This window comes from Diceros bicornis, chromosome 36, assembly GCF_020826845.1.
Source record: "Diceros bicornis minor isolate mBicDic1 chromosome 36, mDicBic1.mat.cur, whole genome shotgun sequence".
Taxonomy (NCBI): domain Eukaryota; kingdom Metazoa; phylum Chordata; class Mammalia; order Perissodactyla; family Rhinocerotidae; genus Diceros; species Diceros bicornis.
This window is the reverse complement of record NC_080775.1, coordinates 12,682,370-12,703,973: the sequence shown is the minus strand read 5'-3', so window position 1 is coordinate 12,703,973 and position 21,604 is coordinate 12,682,370. Positions and strand designations below refer to the sequence as shown.

The window sequence follows — 21,604 nt, the reverse complement described above, 5'->3', positions numbered from 1 at the left end:
CACTCCCACAAGGATTTTGCTCCTATGCCATCTTGTTTTCTCTCTCCTGCATCATTAATATTTCCCTCCCCTATTGGATCATTCCCATTAGTATACATTCTTTGCATATCTCATTAAAAAATACAAAAAAGATACAAAAGTAAAAGAAACGAAGCAAACAAAATCCTCCCTGACCTCACTGTTCCTAGAGTTATATTTTTCTGCTGCTCTTCACAATAAAATTTCTCAAATACCTGTCTTCACTTTTTCCATCTCCAATTTAGTCTTGAATTATTCCAATCTGTCCCCACTCCTTCATTGAACTGCCTCCCAAAGTCAACATTGATCTCTATGGTGTCCATCCAACGAGCACTTCCCTGTTCTCATATTATTTGTTCTCTCAGGAACATCTGAGACAGTTGAGTATCTTCCTTTCCTGAAGCACCTCCTTTCTTGGCTTTCATGACACCACATTCTTCAGGTCTTCCCTTTCCTCACTCTGTCTTCTTTTCAGATACCTAATCTCTATATTTGGAAGTTTCTCAGGGGTTAGTCCTGGACCCTCTTTTCTTATTATTACATGTCCTTTGGTGATCTCATTCTTTCTTATGGCTTTAAATACTAGCTATATTGATGATGCTCAAATTTTCATCTCTAGGCCAGAATTCCCTGAATTCCAACTGCCCATTTGATATCTGTAGTTGGATAACTAGGACCTTCTAATTCTTCAGGTTTCAGCTGAAATTTTGCATCATTAAAGAAAGCTTTCCTAATCACTCTTCAGTAGCCATCATCTTCTCTCTCTCCAGTTACATTTCCTTGTTTATTTCCTTTGCAGCATTTGTTCTAACCGTTTAACTTTTTTTATTTGCTTATTAGCTATCTATCTCCTGCATCAGATTATAATCTCACTTACTGGGCTTTCAGTATTTGCTATGCACTGTTCTAACCACTCTATAAGTCTTATGACCTAATTTGCTTTTTTGACTAACCATATTTATTAAAAGCTAAAAAAAAAAGAGTAACCTCACATTGCTTCACTTCTAGTTTGTGAAACTAATAGAAGCCAGTATTAGTAAACTGATTTTCAATCTTACAGTTCCATGAGAAATTTCAATATGGTTTGGTAACTAGTACTATTATGTTTCATGTATTCTATATTTACATTTGTTTAAATGCACTCTCCACACTTAGATTTCTTATTGAATGGATACTCTCAGCATATTCATTTTTAGAAGCTGTTAAGTAGAGAGACAGAAGTAAAGTTGATTGAAAAATTTCCGTCAGAGGTAAACCATGAAGAGATGAGTGCTTAAAGAAACAGGTAGCTTACCCTAGGTTAAATTAGTTAAACTAGACATGGGCTTCTAACAGACAGAGCTGGATTTGTTCAAGGTCAGCAGAGCATGATGTAGTCCACTTCACATGAGGCCTGTTATTTTTTTGTTTTGAGGAAGAATGGCCCTGAGCTAACATCTATTGCCAAGCTTCCTCTTTTTTCTTGAGGAAGATTCGCCCTGAGCTAACATCTGCGTCAATCTTCCTCTATTTTGTATGTGGGTTGCCGTCATAGCATCGCTGCTGAGGAGTGGTGTACGTCCATGCTCAGGAACCGAACCCAGGCCGCCGAACTTAATCACTAGGCGATCGGGGCTGGCCTGCGGCCTGTTTTTTTTTTTTTTTAACTCAGGGTTTGTCCTGCCCTGTAATTATAATTTCTTTCCCCTGCCTTTGCTTTCTTCTGTAAAGCAGCATTATAACTAGGTTTTAAGCAGAAAATGGTATCATGTATATATACACATAGGGCAGTTTTTTCTTTTTTCATAGGGTATAGTTCTGTCGATTGAAGTTGGGAAAAAGGAGAATAACGGATATTTCTGAGAATTTTCTCAAATAATGAAACATCTAAACAAACAATGTAATTTCCAAAAATAGTGAATTATCATCAGCATGCAAAAATGATGGCTTCTTCAGAGCAACATGTTTCTTCCAGTTAGATTGCAATGATATCCCCACACCAGAAAGCTTTTGGTGGTGGGCTTGACATCTTTCTTTGGAAAGAAAAAGATTGGCAGCATTTTCAGTCTATGTAAAAGCGTGCATAAAGGCAGTGGGATATAGCAGAAAGAGCTTAGATTTCTGGAGTTAGACTTGAGTATAATACTAGATAACATACTAGGTTTGTGACCTTGAGTAAATTACTTAATCTTTCTGTGACTTGGTTTCTATAAAATGGGGATCATAATACCTACAGGATAATTGTGATTAATTAAAATAATAAATGTAAAACAGCAAATGCTCAATAAAGATGACCTCCTCTTTTGATCCCTGTATTCACATGATTTCCTTTTAACACCTGATGAAAGGCAAAGATTGACTTGATTTAGGATAAGAAGGATTTATTTATCAATAGCATAGGTAAACCTTCTTAAGGTAGTCAGACAAAATGTGAATAAGAAAACTTTGAAGAGAAACCTGGTGGCTATCACCAGAACAGTGTTTGGGGACAGTTCTCTCAATTGTTCATCAATGGTATAGAATAGCAGTATTTGTCTTTCTCTCTCTTTTACAACAAATGACTGAACTATTGATAGTGTTTTGAAAAAAAAAATTTAAATACAGGAAGCATCAACACTCAGTTTGGGAGGGTCATTTGCCTGCTAAGAATAAATGGGAAGTAAAATAGCAGAGGCAAATGGGCAAAAGCTGAATAAAAGGGAACCTTACACCTGCCTCACGTATCTGAGGTTGGCAGCAGCTCGTTTGTGGGGCTTGGATATCGGGTGGAGCGCCGTACATCAAGCAAGAATCAAGACCAGTTTTGCACCTTTGTTTCTTTGGCTCCTGACCAGCCAAAGCCGACCGACCTGTACGAACACTCAGTCAGAGCATGTTGGCAGCCCCCAGCACTGTTTCCATAAAAATTGGAGGCCAGGTGCACAAAGTCAGCAATTGAAGAGGGAATAAGTTGTGTGGATAATCTGATACCCATTTTAAAAAGTAGACTTGGTTTCGCACTCGGAAGAAATAACAAGACTAGCCAATTTTTTAAACGGGTGATTTCATTCAATAACCAGGGAGATCATTTCATTGTAATTTTAAAAATTTGCTTGTTAGAACATGGTACTTTCTAAGATCCCTATGGAAAAAGCCTTGATTCTTCTTCACTCTGGGATGTTTTTATGTCAAACATCTGAAACTGCTTCTGGAAGTTCCCCTACGGGACTTTCCTAGTCTTTCTAGAGCACTCTTAAACCTAGACCCATCCCTAACCAACTTCTACCTTTCTCACCAGCCATATTCTCTAGCCTCTCCAGTTTCCAATTCCCTAAATCTTCAACCGCACCTCTAGAATTAGTCCAATCAAACTTTCCCTTCTTAGACCTCTTCCTTACATTCGCTCCAGGAAACTCCCATGAGAGTCACGTGGCCAAACTTGTCCTTAATGGCGCTCCGTAATTCTCCTACGGTTCCACCGCCCTTCTTTACCTCCTGTTAGCTCCGCCCCGCCCCATTCTCGCTTTCCCCCCTGCCCCCGCCCCCGAAGTGCCTGCGCCTGCGCATCTCCAATTCAGGCGCTTTCCCTTTCCTGGCGACCAATCCACTTCCTGCCTCCGGTCCTCAGAACACTCCGCCCCTCTGCTGGGGCCCTGGCTTGAGGTGCTGGTTGGGGCTGCCCTATTAATTGCCTGTCTGAGAAATTCGCTCCTCTCAGCGAGTGGGCAATTCGAACCAGCCGCTAAGTGTGTGGCATTTATCCGAACCTTTGCGAGCGATCAGCCACCCCAGAGCTAAGCTCGGGGCATCGATATGCCAGGGGGCGGGCGACCCGGACGGTTTTCGAGCTGGCAATGGCGCGGACAGCCTCTTCCTTTCCACCGCCCTCCGCCCCGCCCCCACTCGCAGCCGGGCCGCGCTGGTGAGTGGCGGGCGGGAGGGCCGGCGGGCGGAGGGAGGAGGGGGAGCTGAGGGAAGGCGGGCCCTCGGCTGCGAGATAGGTGGGGGGAGGGGAGGGGAGAGCCCGAGCGCTGGAGTTGGTGCTGGGAAACCCGGGGCTAATGTTGACAACAGGCTCGAGGTGAGTCCCGAGGAACCTTCTTCCCCTCCGCTCCAACGATCGGGAGGAAGCGGGGCTGGGGGGCACCGGCCTGGACTCCTACTCCCTGGGGAACCCGAGAGGCGACTCCGCACCCCAGCGCTCCGGGGGCGGCGAGCAGGAGACGGACCGCGGGTCCGGCGTCGTCCTCCTCAGACCCCTCTCGCAGAAGCTCCCCTGAACGTGCCCCGGCCCGGGGCCGGCATGAGGGGCGGGAGAGGGGGCGCCTGCCCCCCCGTGCCCGGGCTGGGCCTCGGGGCCGGAGGCGGGGAGCCTGCTGTGGCGGGTGAAGGGGTTTGGGGGTGTGAGGAGAGCGAGGGGAGGTGGGGGAAAGCGCGTCGGGAGCCGGGAGGGAGGCGAGGGCGAGGAAGTGGGGAGGGTGCGTGTGTGGGAGGATGTGGAGTAGGGAGACCAGCCCGAGAGTCGCGGTCTCCGGTGGTGAGGGAGAGAGGGCTGAGAAGTTGGGGTTGGGGCGGGGTGGTCCGCGAAGGTGACCGTGGGTACCCCTAGGAAGGGGAGTTGGGGCGGGGAAGCGTGTTAAGTACCGGACTGTGGGGCCAGAGCGGGGGTTTGTGGGAGGTGTGTGCATAGGGGAAGGGGTTTTCGTGTCTTTGGGATTGGTGGGCATGAATTGTTCGTTTTACTTCCTTTTGATCATATAGGCTGGTTGATTCTTCACTTTGCCTTCATCCCAAAGCTCCTAGTACTGTCCTGTTGGTACTGTTGAACTAAGATGATCACGGGGTATTTGGTCTCCAGGTTGGCAAAGCAGAGCACGCTTACAGGTTTGGGGTTGCACGCTGGACCGGACCGTCAGCTGTTTTGCTCTTGTAGGACTTAGACGTAGTGATGCATCAGACCAAAGGAGAACTATCACTCACCCTTCTCACTTATCGTAGTTTTTAGGTGTTTATAAGAATTGCACAACTTATCAAGAAAACCATTTTTGAGCTCTGGTGAAGCCTTGTAAAAATTTTGAATGAGTCTTTTATACTAAGGACGTTCTTTAAAGACAGAGACTGGGAGATAATGCTCCTGTGCGGTTCTGCCCTTAGAACATTTTGAATAACAGACTTAAAAGGTAAAACAGCCTTCTCTTACTCTGGAGTACTTTCAGAGCAGTCTGATTGTGATTTCATACATAGTCCATATGGAACTTTGCAAAGGGCTATTTTTAAAAGGGAAACACCGCCTTTCTTTGCACTGTGTCCCCCAATACACTCCCTTGGTACCTGTCTTACTAGTAAAGTAGTTTTACTTTCTTTTGGAAGTTAAGAGTATATTTAGAAAACCAAATAAAATATACAGTCCAAGAGTCAGGACACTATTTTGGGAGCTAGGAAGGTGGTTTTAAAGCATGGCTTCCTTTTAAGGACTGTCTGAATGTAACTGTCCTTAGAATAATTTGTAAGAGCTAATGATATTCCAGTTAAAAAGATCGCTAATTTTTATTTTGATTATTTTGAGATAGACTCTATTTAAAGTTCTGGTTTTTACTTGAAAATCTTTTTGAGACACTTCAGATAAAATATTTGGCTGTTTATTAAAGCATGGATTTATTAAAATAATTTAATGAAGTTTAACATTTCCTTAAATATAATTTAATGTTCAGTATAATTTTTTTAAGTTGACATAATAGAAATGTATGCAAATTTGATTCATGATGTTTGTATATTTTATTTGGCTTTTTAAATCTTAGAGTCAGAGTATATAGTGGGAAAGAACACTGGACAGCGAGTCTTAACCCAGTCACTAAACTAGTTGTGTAATCTTGGGCAGGTCACTCTTCTGCTGCCACCTCAATGTAAAAATTGAGAATTGAAGTAGATGAAATCTGGTAGTTCTAACTCTAAAAATCTTTCATCTTATGATGGACTTTTCAGTGTTCTGTGTGAAAAAGAATAAACATTTATTGAAAGTCTCATGCTAGTTACTATGCCAGAAGTTTAAGAACTCTAAGAGAGGGAGTGATATCTCCATTTTATTGATGAGTGGACTCAGAGAAGTTAAGTTGCCCAATTTCCGTAGCTAGCAGGTTGCAGAGTTAGGATGCAAACTAAGTCTGTCTGACTTCAAAGCCTATATTATTTTCACATGCTGCATTGCTGCTTTTACTTTAACTTGTAGATTTTCGTCATATTTTTTGTGTACTGAAATTTAGTTCCGAATGTTCTTTGGGTATATGTTTGTAATATAAGGATCAAATGATTCAAAGGAGATACCAGTACCAACACTTAAGGGCCTTATTGAGAAGCTGTTTTATCACGCTCTAGAGCAGGATCTAATTCATGAGTGTCTACTACAGTTTGATATAGTAGGCACTTAAAAATTTATTGAGTAAATGAATACTGTAGAGAGTCAGAAAAGTTTGCGAGGCTCTTTTGAGCTGGTAAATGGTAATTGTTTATGAATTTATCAGATTCTAAGTGAACTTCGTAATGTTTTGACAAAACTTAATATCTAATTTTATCTTCATAAATGAGACATTAATTGTAAATTTTGATACTGTTCTTTTTATCGTTTGAGAATTGTAGTTCCTTGTATCACTGAAATGTTGCTTGTTGATGCTTCGTATCGGAAAATACAAATTCTGTATAAATATTATTATTTTTTTGCACATAATGACAAACATCCCTAAATAAGATTGTATTGTTACCTTAGGAATTATCTTGTCCGGTATGTTTTAGCTAGAATCTGCCAAAGCTAAAAACATAATCTGAAAACTGCTTAGCCATTATCAGGGACTCGTTCTACTCCAAGATACATAATTCTGTGATTTGTCGTACTCAGTATGTATGATCAAGCCTTCCAACTCACTATTGGGAACTCTCAAGGTTTTTAATAACTGGTTAAGAGTATTGGTTCAGAGTCCAGCTCTGTCACCAGCTGTGGAAGCGTTGGTCAAGTTACTTGGTCAAGTCTCAGTTTACTCATTTATAAAATCGAGAAGATAATACCCACCTCATGAAGATTTTAATATTAAATGAGATAGTGTATGTAAGATGTTTACTATGGTACAGTGAGTGGTAGCTTTTAGTAGTATTCTCTTGAAAGTTTGCTTGCTTTAGGGCATGATATTTTCACATTAAAGGTGGATATTTAGTTGAAGCCATATAAGAATTGATAACTACACTTCCCAGTTAACACTGTCTTGCTGCATACATAAGTAGTTATGCTCTTTTATATTTTAATGATTGCTTAAGCAGGATTAACAGCCTTTTTTTTTTGTTCTGAGTTCCACCAATGGGGTTAACTAAAGCCTTTGGGTGTCATTGTCAAAATAAATGCATAGAACATGGAAGTGGAGAGAATAAGAGAGTAAAAGAGAAAAAGGGAAAGGAAGAGGTGACTGAGAGAAGGTACAGACTGTGGCGTGTGTCTCCAAAACTTAAAGTGCTTCTACTGGCCTAGATTGTCTTTCTTTGATAACATTTTATTAGGGTGCTGAAATAAATGCTTTGTGTGTTTATAAAATATTTGTTATTGCAAATGTTTTGTTTGCTGACCTAGTTTTTATTGCTGTAATTTAAAAGCTGTATTTGAAAATATTTAAAAATACTGTGTATATCTTTAGCTTTTACTAAAAAACTGGAAAGTTTGAGTAATCCTATATTCTTTAAATAGAAATTATTTTGAGAAAGTATTTTGATTTTCTCATATACAACTTTCAAATGATTTAGGAGTTAAACCATGAAGCACTGTCCATAAAAGAAGTTATATTAGCATAGTTCTGAGTAGAGAAATTTAGTTTTAGAAAAGAAAAATCCTGAATTTTTCTGGGAAATACACTTTTTTGTTCCAGAGTGTCTTTCCAGTTAACTATATAGAGCCTGTGCTATAGACCAATGCTATCCTATAGAACTTCCTGTGATGATGAAAACGTTCTATATCTGCACAGTCCCATGTGGTAGCTGCTAGCCACATGTGGAACTGAGCACTTGAGATATGGATAGTGACTGAAGAACTGAATTTCAGATTCTATTTAATTTTAATTAATTTACATGTAAGTAGCCACATGTGGTTAGTGCACTGGTTTTCAGTGGGTGATGATTTTGCCCCTAGGGGACATGGAGTGGTGTCTGGAGTAAGTTTTGGTTGTCACAACTAGGGAGATACTACTGGCGTCTACTGGATAGAAGGTGAAGATGCTGTTAAACTTTGTATAGATAGCGTCCGTTCCCCCCACCCCCCAAAAAAACCCAAAGAATTGTCTTCCCAAGATGTCACAATAGTGCTGAGCCTGAGAAACCCTGGGCTGGTGGCTGCTGTATTGGTAGATACAGAACAGAATATACAGATTTTATCATCATTATGTTTATTTATAAATTAATTTTTACTAATACTAATGCAGAGATTAAAGGTCTAGTCTAATTTGAGATAGTTGACAGTTTTTGTATTTGCAAATTTGGTAAGGTGAAAACAATGAAGTGAAATTTGTGACTCATCTATTGTCTATTTTGTCAGTTGATTTATAGGCGGCAAGAGCTCGTTTATGTTCCAACTTAAGTAGTTCTACTGAATATTGTATGAGATAGTATCATCATCATCATCTCTTGACGGATGTGAAATGTTGGGGTTAAAACTGATTCAAAAATGTTCTCAGATACATACTGAAATATTTGGGATTAAATGATAAATCATTCTGGAGTTGATAATGGTTGAATTTGGGTGATGAGTATATGGAGGTTCCTTCTATTGTGCTCTTTACTTTTGTTTGTGTTTGAATTTTTCCTTAATAAAAAGTAAAAAAAAAAAGTACTTAGACATAGGCATAACTAATAATGATAGAATGTGTACTGTGACCAATAAATTATTTTATTGCAGAAATAGTATTCATTTTGCATGCATTTATTTAATCTCTCACAATTGCCAAGTTGCATTAATATGGTCTGTTTCAAAAAAATCGTGTCCCATCACTAAAAAAAGTCACTGTATTTTCAAAACTGACATTCTTTTTCTCTTGCAGATTGTCCTGGGTAACATAATGCCAGCTGAGCGTAAAAAGCCAGCAAGTATGGAAGAAAAAGAATCTTTACTAAACAACAAGGAAAAAGACTGCGGTGAAAGGCGGCCGGTGAGCAACAGGGAGAAGCCAAAAGACGAGATCAAGCTTACTGCCAAGAAGGAGATTATTAAGGTCCCTGAAGATAAAAAGAAGAAACTGGAAGAAGATAAGAGAAAAAAAGAAGACAAGGAACGCAAGAAAAAAGAAGAAGAAAAGGTGAAGGCAGAGGAGGAATTAAAGAAAAAAGAAGAAGAAAAAAAGAAACACGAAGAGGAAGAGAGAAAGAAGCAAGAAGAGCAGGCAAAGCGTCAGCAAGAAGAAGAAGCTGCCCAGCTGAAGTAAGAACGTTTATTTTAATTATTGAAGCGAAGGAATGGAAAGATTGAAATGTTTTGGGAAAACAGTGATTGTTTGAAATGGAACTTCCGGGATGCAGCTCCTTGAGAGCTGGGAGTATCTTAACTTACTTGTTCTGTTAGTTTCACTGACCAGTGGCATACTTACAGTGCTTGAATTCTTTAAATTAAGTAATAGTAACAATCTTTAATAAATGTTTTTTGAAGTCTAGAGTAATCTGGATTGTTTTTGTTTGTTAAAAATAGCTTTTTTTGATGGTATAATACTTCATCTTTTTAAGTTGAAAATCTTTCGTTCTTAATGGCTACTATTTGTTGAGATTCTGTTATGGGCCAGGCACTGTATGAAGTGTATCAGCACATATCCTTAGGGCAGTCCTAATGAAGTAAGTTTTATGATCTTCATTTTACAGGTTAATAAAACGAGGCTTAAAGAGGTTAAGTAACTTGCCTAAGGTCACAGTATAAAGTAGAGCTGTTGGGATTTGAACCTAGGTTGGACTGACTTAAAACCTTTGTCCTTAAGCACAGTTCCATAATACCTCCCGTTCTTATCTTTATCTAAATTTATTTTTAACCTTGTAAATCTATGTAAGTAATATAATAAACTGGTGAAAAACGAGGTAGTTCTCATAGGAAGACTACCAGGACATAGCAAAAATGGCAGTTGTAGAATGGCGTGAGCTCTTTACTTGATATATCTAATTTAAAAAGCTGTTTGCAAAGCTGAATTTTCACAGATCTCTAGAACAGCTCAGCCACCTACTTTCTTACCAGAGTTGTTGTTTAGTAGCTCTATTTTTAATGAGGAACTGGAGGCTTTGGTCTGGAAGGCAATAGTAGTGGCCAGTTTTGGAATATTTTATTTTTTTTTAATTCATAGGGATATTCTATTTCACTGTAACTTTTGCTGCTTCTCCCCTTCCATACAAAGAGCTTAAAAGAAAACAACCAAAAACCCAACTTTTTTTGTGTGTGTGTGAGGAGATCAGCCCTGTGCTAACATCTGCCAATCCTCCTCTTTTTTTTTTTTCCGCTGAGGAAGACTGGCCCTGGGCTAACATCCGTGCCCATCTTCCTCCACCCTGCATGGGACGCTGCCACAGCATGGCTTGCCAAGCAGTGCGTCGGTGCGCCCCCGGGATCCAAACCGGCGAACCCCGGGCTGCCGCAGCGGAGCCCGCACACCCAACCGCTTGCGCCACTGGGCCAGCCCCAAAAACCCAACTTTTTAAAGTGTACTGTCACTGCTAATCCTGTGTTTGTGTGTGGTTAGACTTCCAGGAGATATTCAGATGTCTGTGTTCCCGGTGATGGATACAACTCCCAGTTAACATATTGTGGCTTTTAGTGGAAAATCATAGAATTATAGGATAGCTCAGGTATGGTTATCTCAAAAAGGTGAAAATCTACTTTTTTTAGAAATTTGTTTTTTAAAGTTACATATTTTGGTATCTCAGAAACCTCGAAGTCGCATTGTCCCTGCCCTCCCACTCCTGCCCAAGTTTACTACTTCTGCAATTTAAACATGTTCCATCTTTTTAGTAGAAACCTAGGTAGATTTATTTTTAACTTTTCTTTTCAGGATAAACGGAGTTTGTTAACCTTTTATTAAAGGGATTTAATCTGATAGTTCTTTTCTGGTTCCTTTCCAGATTTTCTTAATCACACTTGAATTTTAAGACCCCAAACCTAGCAAGGTACTTTATTAAAGGTTTGGTTAATACTGAAGTATGGAAAAATGGTACTTACCATCTCAAAACATTTTTAATGCATTCTTTTAAAATGCTGATTCTTTAAGTATTCTTTGTGGACAATTTTTTTTTCTATTTGCCCAATGCTTTTATCTGTTTTAGGTTTATATCCTTCCCAAGCATATTATTTTATATTTTTCATATTAAACATAATGTGTTTTATCTATTTGTTTTTCAGCTTTATTGAGGTATAATTGACAAATAAAAGTGTTTTATCTGTTTAGCTTGCCAATTGGCAGGATGATTTTTAATCTAGTTCAAAATCTTCCCCTTTAACACATTTGGTATTATCAGCATTCTGGGTTTTATTATCGTAAGTCATTTATAAAATGTCTTTAAAAGTAGTGAAAGGGCCTTTTGCATCTTTTGTTCCTCTTGGATGCTGGTGCTTATATCATTACTTTTTCATTGGCTTTCACTCATAGAATTTGTCAATAATGCCCAATATATTGAGTATTTTATTTACTTGTTTGTTTGTTTTTTATATAGAGAAAAAGAGGAATCCCTGCAGCTTCATCAGGAAGCTTGGGAGCGACATCAATTAAGGAAGGAACTTCGTAGCAAAAACCAAAATGCTCCTGACAACCGACCAGAGGAAAATTTCTTTAGCCGACTGGACTCAAGTTTGAAGAAAAATACTGCTTTTGTCAAGAAACTAAAAACTATTACGGAACAACAGAGAGACTCCTTGTCCCATGATTTTAATGGCCTAAATTTAAGCAAATACATTGCAGAAGCCGTAGCTTCTATTGTAGAAGCAAAGCTAAAAATATCTGATGTGAATTGTGCTGTGCACTTATGCTCTCTCTTTCACCAGCGCTATGCTGACTTTGCCCCATCACTTCTTCAGGTTTGGAAAAAACATTTTGAAGCAAGGAAAGAGGAGAAAACACCTAACATTACCAAGTTAAGAACTGATTTGCGTTTCATTGCAGAATTGACAATAGTTGGGATTTTCACTGACAAGGAAGGTCTTTCCTTAATCTATGAACAGCTAAAAAATATTATTAATGCTGATCGGGAATCCCATACTCATGTTTCTGTGGTGATTAGTTTTTGTCGACATTGTGGAGATGATATTGCCGGACTTGTCCCGAGGAAAGTAAAGAGTGCTGCAGAGAAGTTTAATTTGAGTTTTCCTCCTAGTGAGATAATTAGTCCAGAGAAACAACAACCTTTCCAGAATCTTTTAAAAGAGTACTTTACGTCTTTGACCAAACACCTGAAAAGGGACCACAGGGAGCTACAGAATACTGAGAGACAAAACAGGTGATTTTCAAATGTTTCTCAGAATTGAGAATTTATTTTGGAGCTCATACTTAAAAATTTGTAAAGTCTTCATGCCGCTGAAAGAACTTGTGGAAAAGGGCTCATTGCAGGTGATTTCTTAACATTCCAGGAAAATTTCAAAGTGTAACGGTCTAAGTACTCATGGTTAATGTGAGTCTACGATAGATTTTGTGTCTGATTTTAAAAGAAATCTGGCAAGTATATGGTGATTTTTTTTTACTCTGTGGATGTGTTTTCCTCCTGTGATCTAAAAAACTCATTAATGTTGAGGGATAAATTTTCTTTTTCTGTCACTTTAACTTATCTGCTATTATTTTTATGTGTTTCACTGTTCCCTCTATAACAGGTTTTCTGTCATTGTTTTATATTTTAATTTGATGTCACTGTTGATACTTGCTCTTTTTAAGAAAACGAGTCATTTATTATCAGTGGTATTTTAGATCAGAAATTTGGAAAATAGTACACCAAATGAACTGTGAAAAAATTTCTTAAATGCAGTGTAAAATGCTTTATAGCAGTCTTTCTTCTGGGGACAGTCATGTAAAATTCTACAGGAATAATGTGTGTGCCTGTGGGAATTAGTGACAACACGTGATTTAGGAGCCACCTTTGATTATTACAAGATACTGTAGACTACTGTGTAGCGTCTCTACCTAGGAGGCATCAAACTAGAAGTTGATGTAGTTGGTGGGCGTTAGGTCAACTTTTATGGAGGATGGATTTGGAGGAAAGCGGAGGGGGTTCAGAAAGGAGACAACAGTAACAGCCTTTGGCTGAGTACTTTGCGGCTATTTGAAGTGCGTGGTTGAAAGTTTGAAATTGCTGTTAATCAGGAATTATTAGGGGAGTACACTTTTCAATTCCCATAAGCCTACAACCTTGCATTTGGGGAGGACTGCCTGGTAGTTGACTTAACCAGAAGAGAAGATTGTAGTAGTCATGCCAGTGGTACAGTTAGGTCAGGATCAAAATAGGTGCAGAGACGATATGGCTAAGACCTGGTGGCTGAGGGTCACTCAGAGGTGAGAATTTAGGATGACATTGGTGTTCCTCAATGTTTTTTAAAGGAATCCTTGTTTTGTGCTTTTGAATAGCGAGGACTATTTTAAACTTTGAAGAGGCAACTTCTGAATGTGTTTATATAGTCAATAATGGGTTAAAAAGGAAATAGTGGTCCTCTATGAATAATTCTCACATATTTGCCGGTTCTTAATTAAGATTTAATCGTGTTTTGTGATTTTCCTAGTCCTTTTCCCATATATTCTACCTAATGTAACACAACTGATTTTGTAAGTATGCTTTGATTACTTTTTTTTTCCTTCCTTTCTTCCCCCCAAAGCCCCAGTACCTAGTTGTGTATAGTTGTAGGTTCTTCTGGTTCTTCTGTGTGAGCTGCCGCCACAGCATGGCTGCTGACAGACGAGTGGTGTGGTTCTGCTACCGAGAACCGAACCCAGGCCAGTGAGGTGAAGTGCGCCAGCTGCTAGGCCATCAGGGCTGGCTCTGATTCCTTTTTATTGGTTACTTTGAGGGTTTTGTGTGTGTGTGCTTTTGATTGGCCTCACAGGTTAGAGGGTAGAGAGATTCTACAGTGATTTGATCCAGTCACCCTTCCCATGCAGGAATCCATTTTACAGATTATCTGGCAGATAAATTATTCTTTCTCTGAAAACCTCTCAAAGGAGCTTAGTCTTCTGAGCCATTTCAACATTGTACACACCTATTTGCTGGGAATTCAAGCTGAAATTTATCTCCCCATAAAATGGTTCCCTTTGATTTACTTCTTTTTTCTAGTACAGATGGAATAAAGCTACTCAAAGTGATGGCCCATGAACTGTTTACCTGTTTATAATGAATTGAGTATAGAAATTGAGACTAATAAGCATTTAGACATTTTTATAGCAATTTTCCATTGCCATGATATTGTTGCTGTATTTCATAGAAGTGTCTGTGACAATTGGAAAAAAAATTATTCCTTTACCGCACATTGTTTGAGAAGCACTGGCATGGATAGCGTCTCCTCTTTTATACCCATGATGATATCTCAAATGTTTGCAGACTGCCAAGATGTTTCCCTTTCATCTTCTCCAGGCAAAATACCTCCAGTTCCTTCAGTTTGCTCCATGATTTCTAGACAATTCACTATCCTTAGGACATTTGTTTTAGATGCATTCTTTTCCATCTGTGACCTAAAATTCCATTAGTTTTTAGAGCTGCCTTGTGATTCTTTTGACTTTTTGTTAGGCTTGTGTACACCTAAAGCCTAATTTTTCAAATAAACTGCTGTAAAGCCAGTTCTTTACCTTGAACTAGTAAAATAATTTTTTAAACCTAAATACAGATTTGCTTATCTCTTTTAAACTTTATTTAGATGCTTTGGCATATTATAATGATAATTTTGAACGTTGATTGTATGTATATTATTAATTGTACCTATCTGCTCGTCATATTCAGCTTTGATAAGCAGACCTTCTGTTCTTTGATTATTCAAGTCACCAGTGAAAATTTTGAACAGGATCTAGTGTTAAGAGCACAGCTTTGTGGCCTTTCTCTAGAAACTTTTACTCATTTAAATAAAGAACTATTAACTTTTGTTTGTTAGAGGAGGTTGTTTACCTCATGTAAATTGACCTTAGCCTTGTAGCAGTCATTTTATCATTAGATGTAATAATTTGAGGGATGTGAGAATCTTAGTCACAATATAGAAGATACTGGCATACAGCTTAATAAATCACTCATGCCTTAGGATGGCTTCAATTTGAGCAGCCTCTGTAGTGAAGATTTAAATACCTGACTGAGCAAAGAAGACATGAGGAATGGATTAGTGCAGAGTCCCTACTTGGCCTCATGTTCGTTTCCTTACTTCTAAGAGGGTACATTACAATGTGCTGTTCAAGTGACCAGTTTCCAAAAGTTTCTCCCTCCCAAGCATTATCCAGTACGTGTTATGAGGTTTTTCTTCATCATGGGACTAAGTCATGGGTAATAGTTTTTTCCAGTAAGGTTTCTCTTAGGCATGATAATGCTGAAAATCTAAGTGCCAAGCCAGCGGTTATTTAAGACTCATGTAGTTAAATTACTTTAAGCCTTCATTCAATATCTTAATAATGATGGTTTAAAAAATCAAATACCTGTATTTTCAGTCTATGAATCCTAAATGCTCTTGGTCATTGTAATTAGCCTGGGAGATGACACTGTTTTTAGAGGTTGTGAAGTCTTAGTCTATACTCATTAATGTCTATACTTAAAAATTCATTCAACTAATTTAAAAAAGAATAATAAAGTCTCTGATCTTTTGTTAAAGACACTGTAATGAGTGAATGGAGACAGTGACCGAGTGAGACCTGTTGAGTCTCAACTGTTCTTTTGTCATGTTATCTGGGCTGATAACATAAGTATTAGCTAGTTTTGTTTCTAAGTCCCTAAGGGGTTTACAGTTATAAGCAAGCAATACAGTGGACCCTAGGGTTGGGTGAATTCTAATAAATTTGAATTTATAAGCTTTTTGTACTTAAAAGAATGTTATTTTTTTATTTATACGTTTTGGTTAAGTGATTGATCTGGGGAGTTATAATTAATATTTACACATTTAAAAAATAACATATAGTAATATTAGCCAATTTGGAGTTAACAGCTTTATTTCTTGGTAAGTTTTGCTTTTCATTACGTTTGATGCTCTTACTTTGTACTTGAAATGCTTTGTACTTTGAGATATTATTCTCATAGAGGTAATATTACCTAGTAGTTTTTGGGTACTTAATAAAAATTGAAGAAATGATTTAATTTTTATTAGACATAACTTAATGTTAGTTATGTAACAGAATTTGTTTCTTGCAGTATAGTGAAATCATGAATTCAGATAGGTCAGAATTCTTGCTCAAATAATTCTTAAGTGTCTTAATTCCTTTTTTCTCCCTAACTGGTGGGAGAAGTGGCAAGTTTCTCTTTTCAGTCCTGGTGAATTACGACCTTCATGACTGCATCCTCAGTCCAACAGCAGTAAGTGATTTGATGTAAAGTTTAGTAAAAAAAACAAATACGTAGGTAGAATGTGGGTGTTAATAAATCAAGGAGGTTTCTTTAATTAGTGCCAATTCATGAGGCATAACTTTACCAATGTTGAAACTTAAAAACACATTAACCTAGAATTAAATAGCGTTCTTTTACCTTTCACTCTGCTTCCAGGTAAGTTGTACCTTGCTTTTACAGGCAGATTGGTTAATAAATTGTGTAGTATTTAAGCACTGTCAAGATGTTATATCGTTGTGCTTTAGGCTTAAACAGGCTTTAACAATTTAAAAAGTGCTCTAAAATTATTGCCTCCTTCCAGATATTCTTTAATTCTGATTCAATGGCTTTGACATAGTTGTTTAATACATGAGTACGGTTATGTGTAACTGTGGTCTAGTGTCTTTTCACACAAGATTATAAGATAGTTATAACCAAATTCTAAAATGAAACCAAAAGAAAATTTAAGTTAATTCTCATGAAAATTTGGCAAAGTGCTAAAGGAGAGGAGAAGTCAAAACTAGTAGTTTTTCATGGGTGTGTTTCATGATCATTCTTTCAAGATTTTGGCCATGCGTTCTGTTATTTTGCATGACTGCATAAGGTTAAAGCTGAAATGGATTTTCTGTGTTCTTGCCAAGATTTTTTTCTTTTTTAATTTGGTTAATACAATATCAAAATAATACTTGGTATTGAAGTTTTTGCCTTCTCTACTCTGGGCTCTGGCATTTTTTTTTTCTCATGAAAATACTGTTTTACATTGATATAGTGCATCATATGTATGATCTTAATTGATTCACACAGTATCCTTGAAAGAAATACCTCTAACTTGGAGGTGATAGATCAAATTTAGGGATTAAAGAGCTTGCCCAGTGTGACATAGATAGCAAGTGACAGAATCAGGTTCTTTCCTACCTCTTCATACTATCCTTTTCACATCTTCCATAGCACTCATCTTCATCTGCATGTAGTATTTGTACTTGTTTTTAAAATGTCTAGTAGACACATTAGCCACTCAGTCCTTACCAAGTCAAATCCAAACAAAAGAACGACCCAAAAGAGGATATAAAACAAGCACTTCGATGTGGGAAGGCTTGTCTTTACTTTGATTTGGGAGGCAGTAGAGTCCAATAGTTATGAGCATGGACTCTGGAGCCAGACAGCTTGGGTTCAAGTCTTAGATCTGTCGTGCACTCATTCTGTAACTTTGGGTGAGTTAACCTCACATCTCTGTGCTTCAGTTTTCTCTTATGTAAAATGGGATAAGAATGGCTCTCTCCCTCTGAGGTGAATGATGCAGTGAATTCATATGTGTAAGAGCACTTAATAATAGTATCTGGCACATCATAAATACTCAGTAAATGTTAGATCACTATTAAGAATATATTGCCTGCTTAATCCTTCAGAAAGACTTTTTTTTTTTTGGTCAGGAAGATTGGCCCTGAGCTAACATCTGTTGCCAATCTTCCTCTTTTTGCTTGAGGAAGATTGTCCCTGAGCTAACATCTGTGCCAGTCTTCCTCTATTTTGTATATGGGACGCTGCCACAGCATGACTTGACAAGCAATGCGTAGGTCCACACCTGGGATCCAAACCTGTGAACCCAGGCCACCGAAGTGGAGTGTGCAAACCTAACCACTACATCACTGGGCTGGCCCCAGAAAGACTTTTGAATGTGAATTTCACTTTATGCCTTTTTATGATTTTGAAAATTTGTTTGTCAAACTTAAACTTCCATGCTTATTTTAAAAATTCATTTTTTAAAACAATATAAAACAACAGAGTAAACAATATACAACATAAAAGAGATAGCAGGAAAGCCAAGCAATAGCAATAAAAATGAAAAAAATAGAAAAAGAAAAAACGTCTTTTAGTACTAGAATTTTTTGAGGCATTTATGACTTTTCTTATTTATGAGATATAATGCTTGGTTCAAGAATGGACTATTTCATATTTTCTGAGTTTACAGTATTAAATTGGTAATATAAAAAACACTCCAGAAATGAAGGATTGATGTACCTTGGAGGTGCTGCCAGACAATGATGTCTCTTATATATTGGGTGAAGGAGGTCTACTTTCTTGTATTTTTATTATAATGAGTAAGACTTGGAAGGAATTAATTTAGTTTTCATTGCTTACTTTTCATATCTTTAAAATGGTACCAGTACTTCGCTATTGTGTAGTGATATCATGAGAGGGAATGAACTCGTTTATAATGCATTTAACAGTGGTACTAACTCAGTTAACTCCAATTATGACAAGGATTGGCAAACTATGGCCTGCAGGCCAGATTAGGTCCACCACCAGTTTTTGTACAGCCAGTGAGCTAAGAATGGTCTTTCCCTTTTTAAATGGTTGGAAAAAAATCAAAAGAATAGTCTGTGAAATGTTAAATTATGGGAAGTTCAAATTTCATTGTCAATCAATAAAGTTTTATTGGGACATAGTTACACTCATTTGTGTACGTATTGTCTATGGGTGCTTTAGTGCTATATCAGCTGAATTGAGTAGTTGCAACAAAGACCTAAAATATTTATTATTTGGCCTTTTGCAGAAAAAGAGTTTGCTGACCTCTGATTTTTGACAATCTCAAAAGAATGGCTTTCAATTCAACTTTCTGTAATAGATGTGCTTCTGAAGAGACTGTAATTAAAATATGTTGGGAATCATATCTTCAGCTTGATTTTGTTTAGTGATATATTCCCATGGAATTCACATAAGAAATTTTAGTGAGATTTACACTGATGTACAGAAGAGGTTCTCTGGTCAAATGTGCTGTGTAATGTTTAGTTCTCGCTTACAGTTCTAAAAATTTAATCAAACTGAAAATCTTTTCCTATGGGCTTCATAAACTTATAAAAAACTGACATATATAGTGCATTCATTAAAGAATGTTTCATTTTAATTTCATTAGAACCTCACATGATTCTAGGGATTTTGAATGTTCAGACACATATGATGGGTTATTTCTCTGCTTGAAGTCTATAGTCTTTACTACATGCTGTGGGTTTAGTCAAATGTTTAGTAAATGTATATTAAGTAGGTGGTCAAGGAAAATGCCATATGACTACGTAAGTTTTGTGTACAACACAACTCTTCTAATGCCATTCATTGGTGTTCTGTACTGCTTACCAAGTGCTTAGTGTAAGATTGATTAGAAAACAAACCAACCAAAATCTAAGCCTTTTTTTTTTTTTTTGTGAGGAGAACTAGCCCTAAGCTAACATCCGATGCCAATCCTCCTCTTTATTGCTGAGGAAGATTGGCCCTGGGCTAACATCCGTGCCCATCTTCCTCTACTTTATATGGGGTGCGGCCACAGCCTGGCTTAACAAGCAGTGTGTTGGTGCACGCCTGGGATGCAAACCTGCTAACCCCAGGCCGCCAAAGCGGAGTGCACACGCTTAACCGCTGCGCCCGCGGGCCGGCCCCAAAATCTAAGCTTTTCTTTTTTTTTTTGGTGAGGAAGATCAGCCCTGAGCTAGCATCCATGCCAATCTTCCTCTCTTTGCTGAGGGAGACTGGCCCTGGGCTAACATCTGTTCCTATCTTCCTCCACTTTATATGGGATGCTGCCACAGCGTGACCTGACAAGCGGTGCATCAGTGCGCGCCCGGGGTTCTGAACCAGTGGAGCGCGTGCGCTTAACTGCTATGCAGCGGGGCCGGCCCCAAGATCTAAGCTTTTTACTGAGGACTGTTCTCACTAGGTAGTGACCTAAGCACATATAAATTAAGTAGTTAGGTAAATTAAGTACTGTTAAAAAATTTGATCATGGAATTGAGATTTGGGGGAGAGTGAGGAATGTCTCTGAAGCTTCAAAGTTTTAAATTGGTTCCAGGAGGACTGAAAAGGACCTAGAATGTGTACAAAGGGAACTGTCATAGAGTTAAATCACTTTTAATTGACCCAATGCAAAGTTCATATAGTCATCACCTTGCTACTGCTTATATATCATAAATTCTTAGTGAACATTGTATAACCTAAAACTGGATGTGTGTTCTTCAAATGACCAGAATGTCACAACTTGTTAGAGAAGTAAAGTTCCAAGTTATGTTATTTTGAGATATTTTCCAATTTCTTTTCAAGTACTGAAATAATTTTGCATCTTAATTGTCATGAGAAGTTTTGAAATCTCTTAGAACTGTCGTTATCCCCCCCCCCCCTTTTTTTTGTGAGGAAGATTAGCCGTGAGCTAACATCTGTTGCCAATCCTCCTCTTTTTGCTGAGGAAGGTTGGCCCTGGGCTAACCTCCATGCCCATCTTCCTCTGCTTTTATGTGGGACGCTGCCAGAGCATGGCTTGACAAGCGGTGTGTCTGTGCACGCCCGGGATCTGAACCTGTCAAGCCCAGCCTGCTGCAGCGGAGTGCGCGCCGTTAAGTGCTGCGCAATCGCAATCGCCGGCCCCTGTCATTATCCCTTTTAACATAATTTGCTTCAGAATAAACTCTTTTAAGTTTTTATTAGTTAACATTTTTCCTGATGATACATTGCAGGACATTTTAGAGTAGCCTGCTTTTGAGTATTATTTATTCAAATCATGTATTTCATTTATTTAATTTTAATGGCTTTTTTTAACTTCAAAAATGGCATAACTTCCAGTTACAAATTATAGTAAGCTCATTCAGAATAATTTGTCATTTCTTTCGTGGTTTGAATATTTTTAAATGCTTTAGGGTTTTGTTTTAATTATTAAAATTCATTTATAAAACTTACTACAAGGAACTTTGTTTTGCCTATAAAATTAGTCTGAAATAAATGAAGAGAGAAACTACTCTTTAATGACAATGTTTTTAAAGTTTTTAGAGAAATACTATTTAGCCTGGGTTATTATGGTTAAACTATTTTGGCATTTTACTAATCTGTTTGTAGAATGATATTGTCTAATGTATATTTAAATCATAAGAAAATGAGTAAATTTCTCATTTTAGATCCTAATAGGCCAGATTTGGGGGGGAAAAAAAAGATTGGATTTAATGAATAGTAACTTATCTGTGCATTGATCTGTCTTGTGCTTGTAATGGGAACTGATAATCCTAAAAATAGAAAATGTTGTTATTTAGAATATTGCAGCATTTAAGCAGAAGTTTATGTGGGCAGGAATGGGGTAAGA

At 38.0% G+C, this 21,604-nt stretch overlaps 2 protein-coding genes across 2 annotated transcripts in view; one reads left to right on the top strand and one right to left on the bottom strand.

The window, feature by feature from the left end:
- The window catches only part of SEC61A2 (SEC61 translocon subunit alpha 2), a 213,507-nt gene that overhangs the window by 94,029 nt on the left and 97,874 nt on the right, over window positions 1-21,604 (bottom strand). The window lies entirely within an intron of this gene.
- Window positions 3,993-21,604, top strand: part of UPF2 (UPF2 regulator of nonsense mediated mRNA decay) — a 109,543-nt gene continuing 91,931 nt past the window's right edge. Inside the window, exons 1-3 of the mRNA XM_058532417.1 lie at window positions 3,993-4,057; window positions 9,042-9,418; window positions 11,680-12,459. Of these exons, the coding sequence (XP_058388400.1) occupies window positions 9,060-9,418; window positions 11,680-12,459 (1,139 nt within the window). The 5' untranslated portion in view covers window positions 3,993-4,057; window positions 9,042-9,059. The remainder of the gene's footprint in view (window positions 4,058-9,041; window positions 9,419-11,679; window positions 12,460-21,604) is intronic.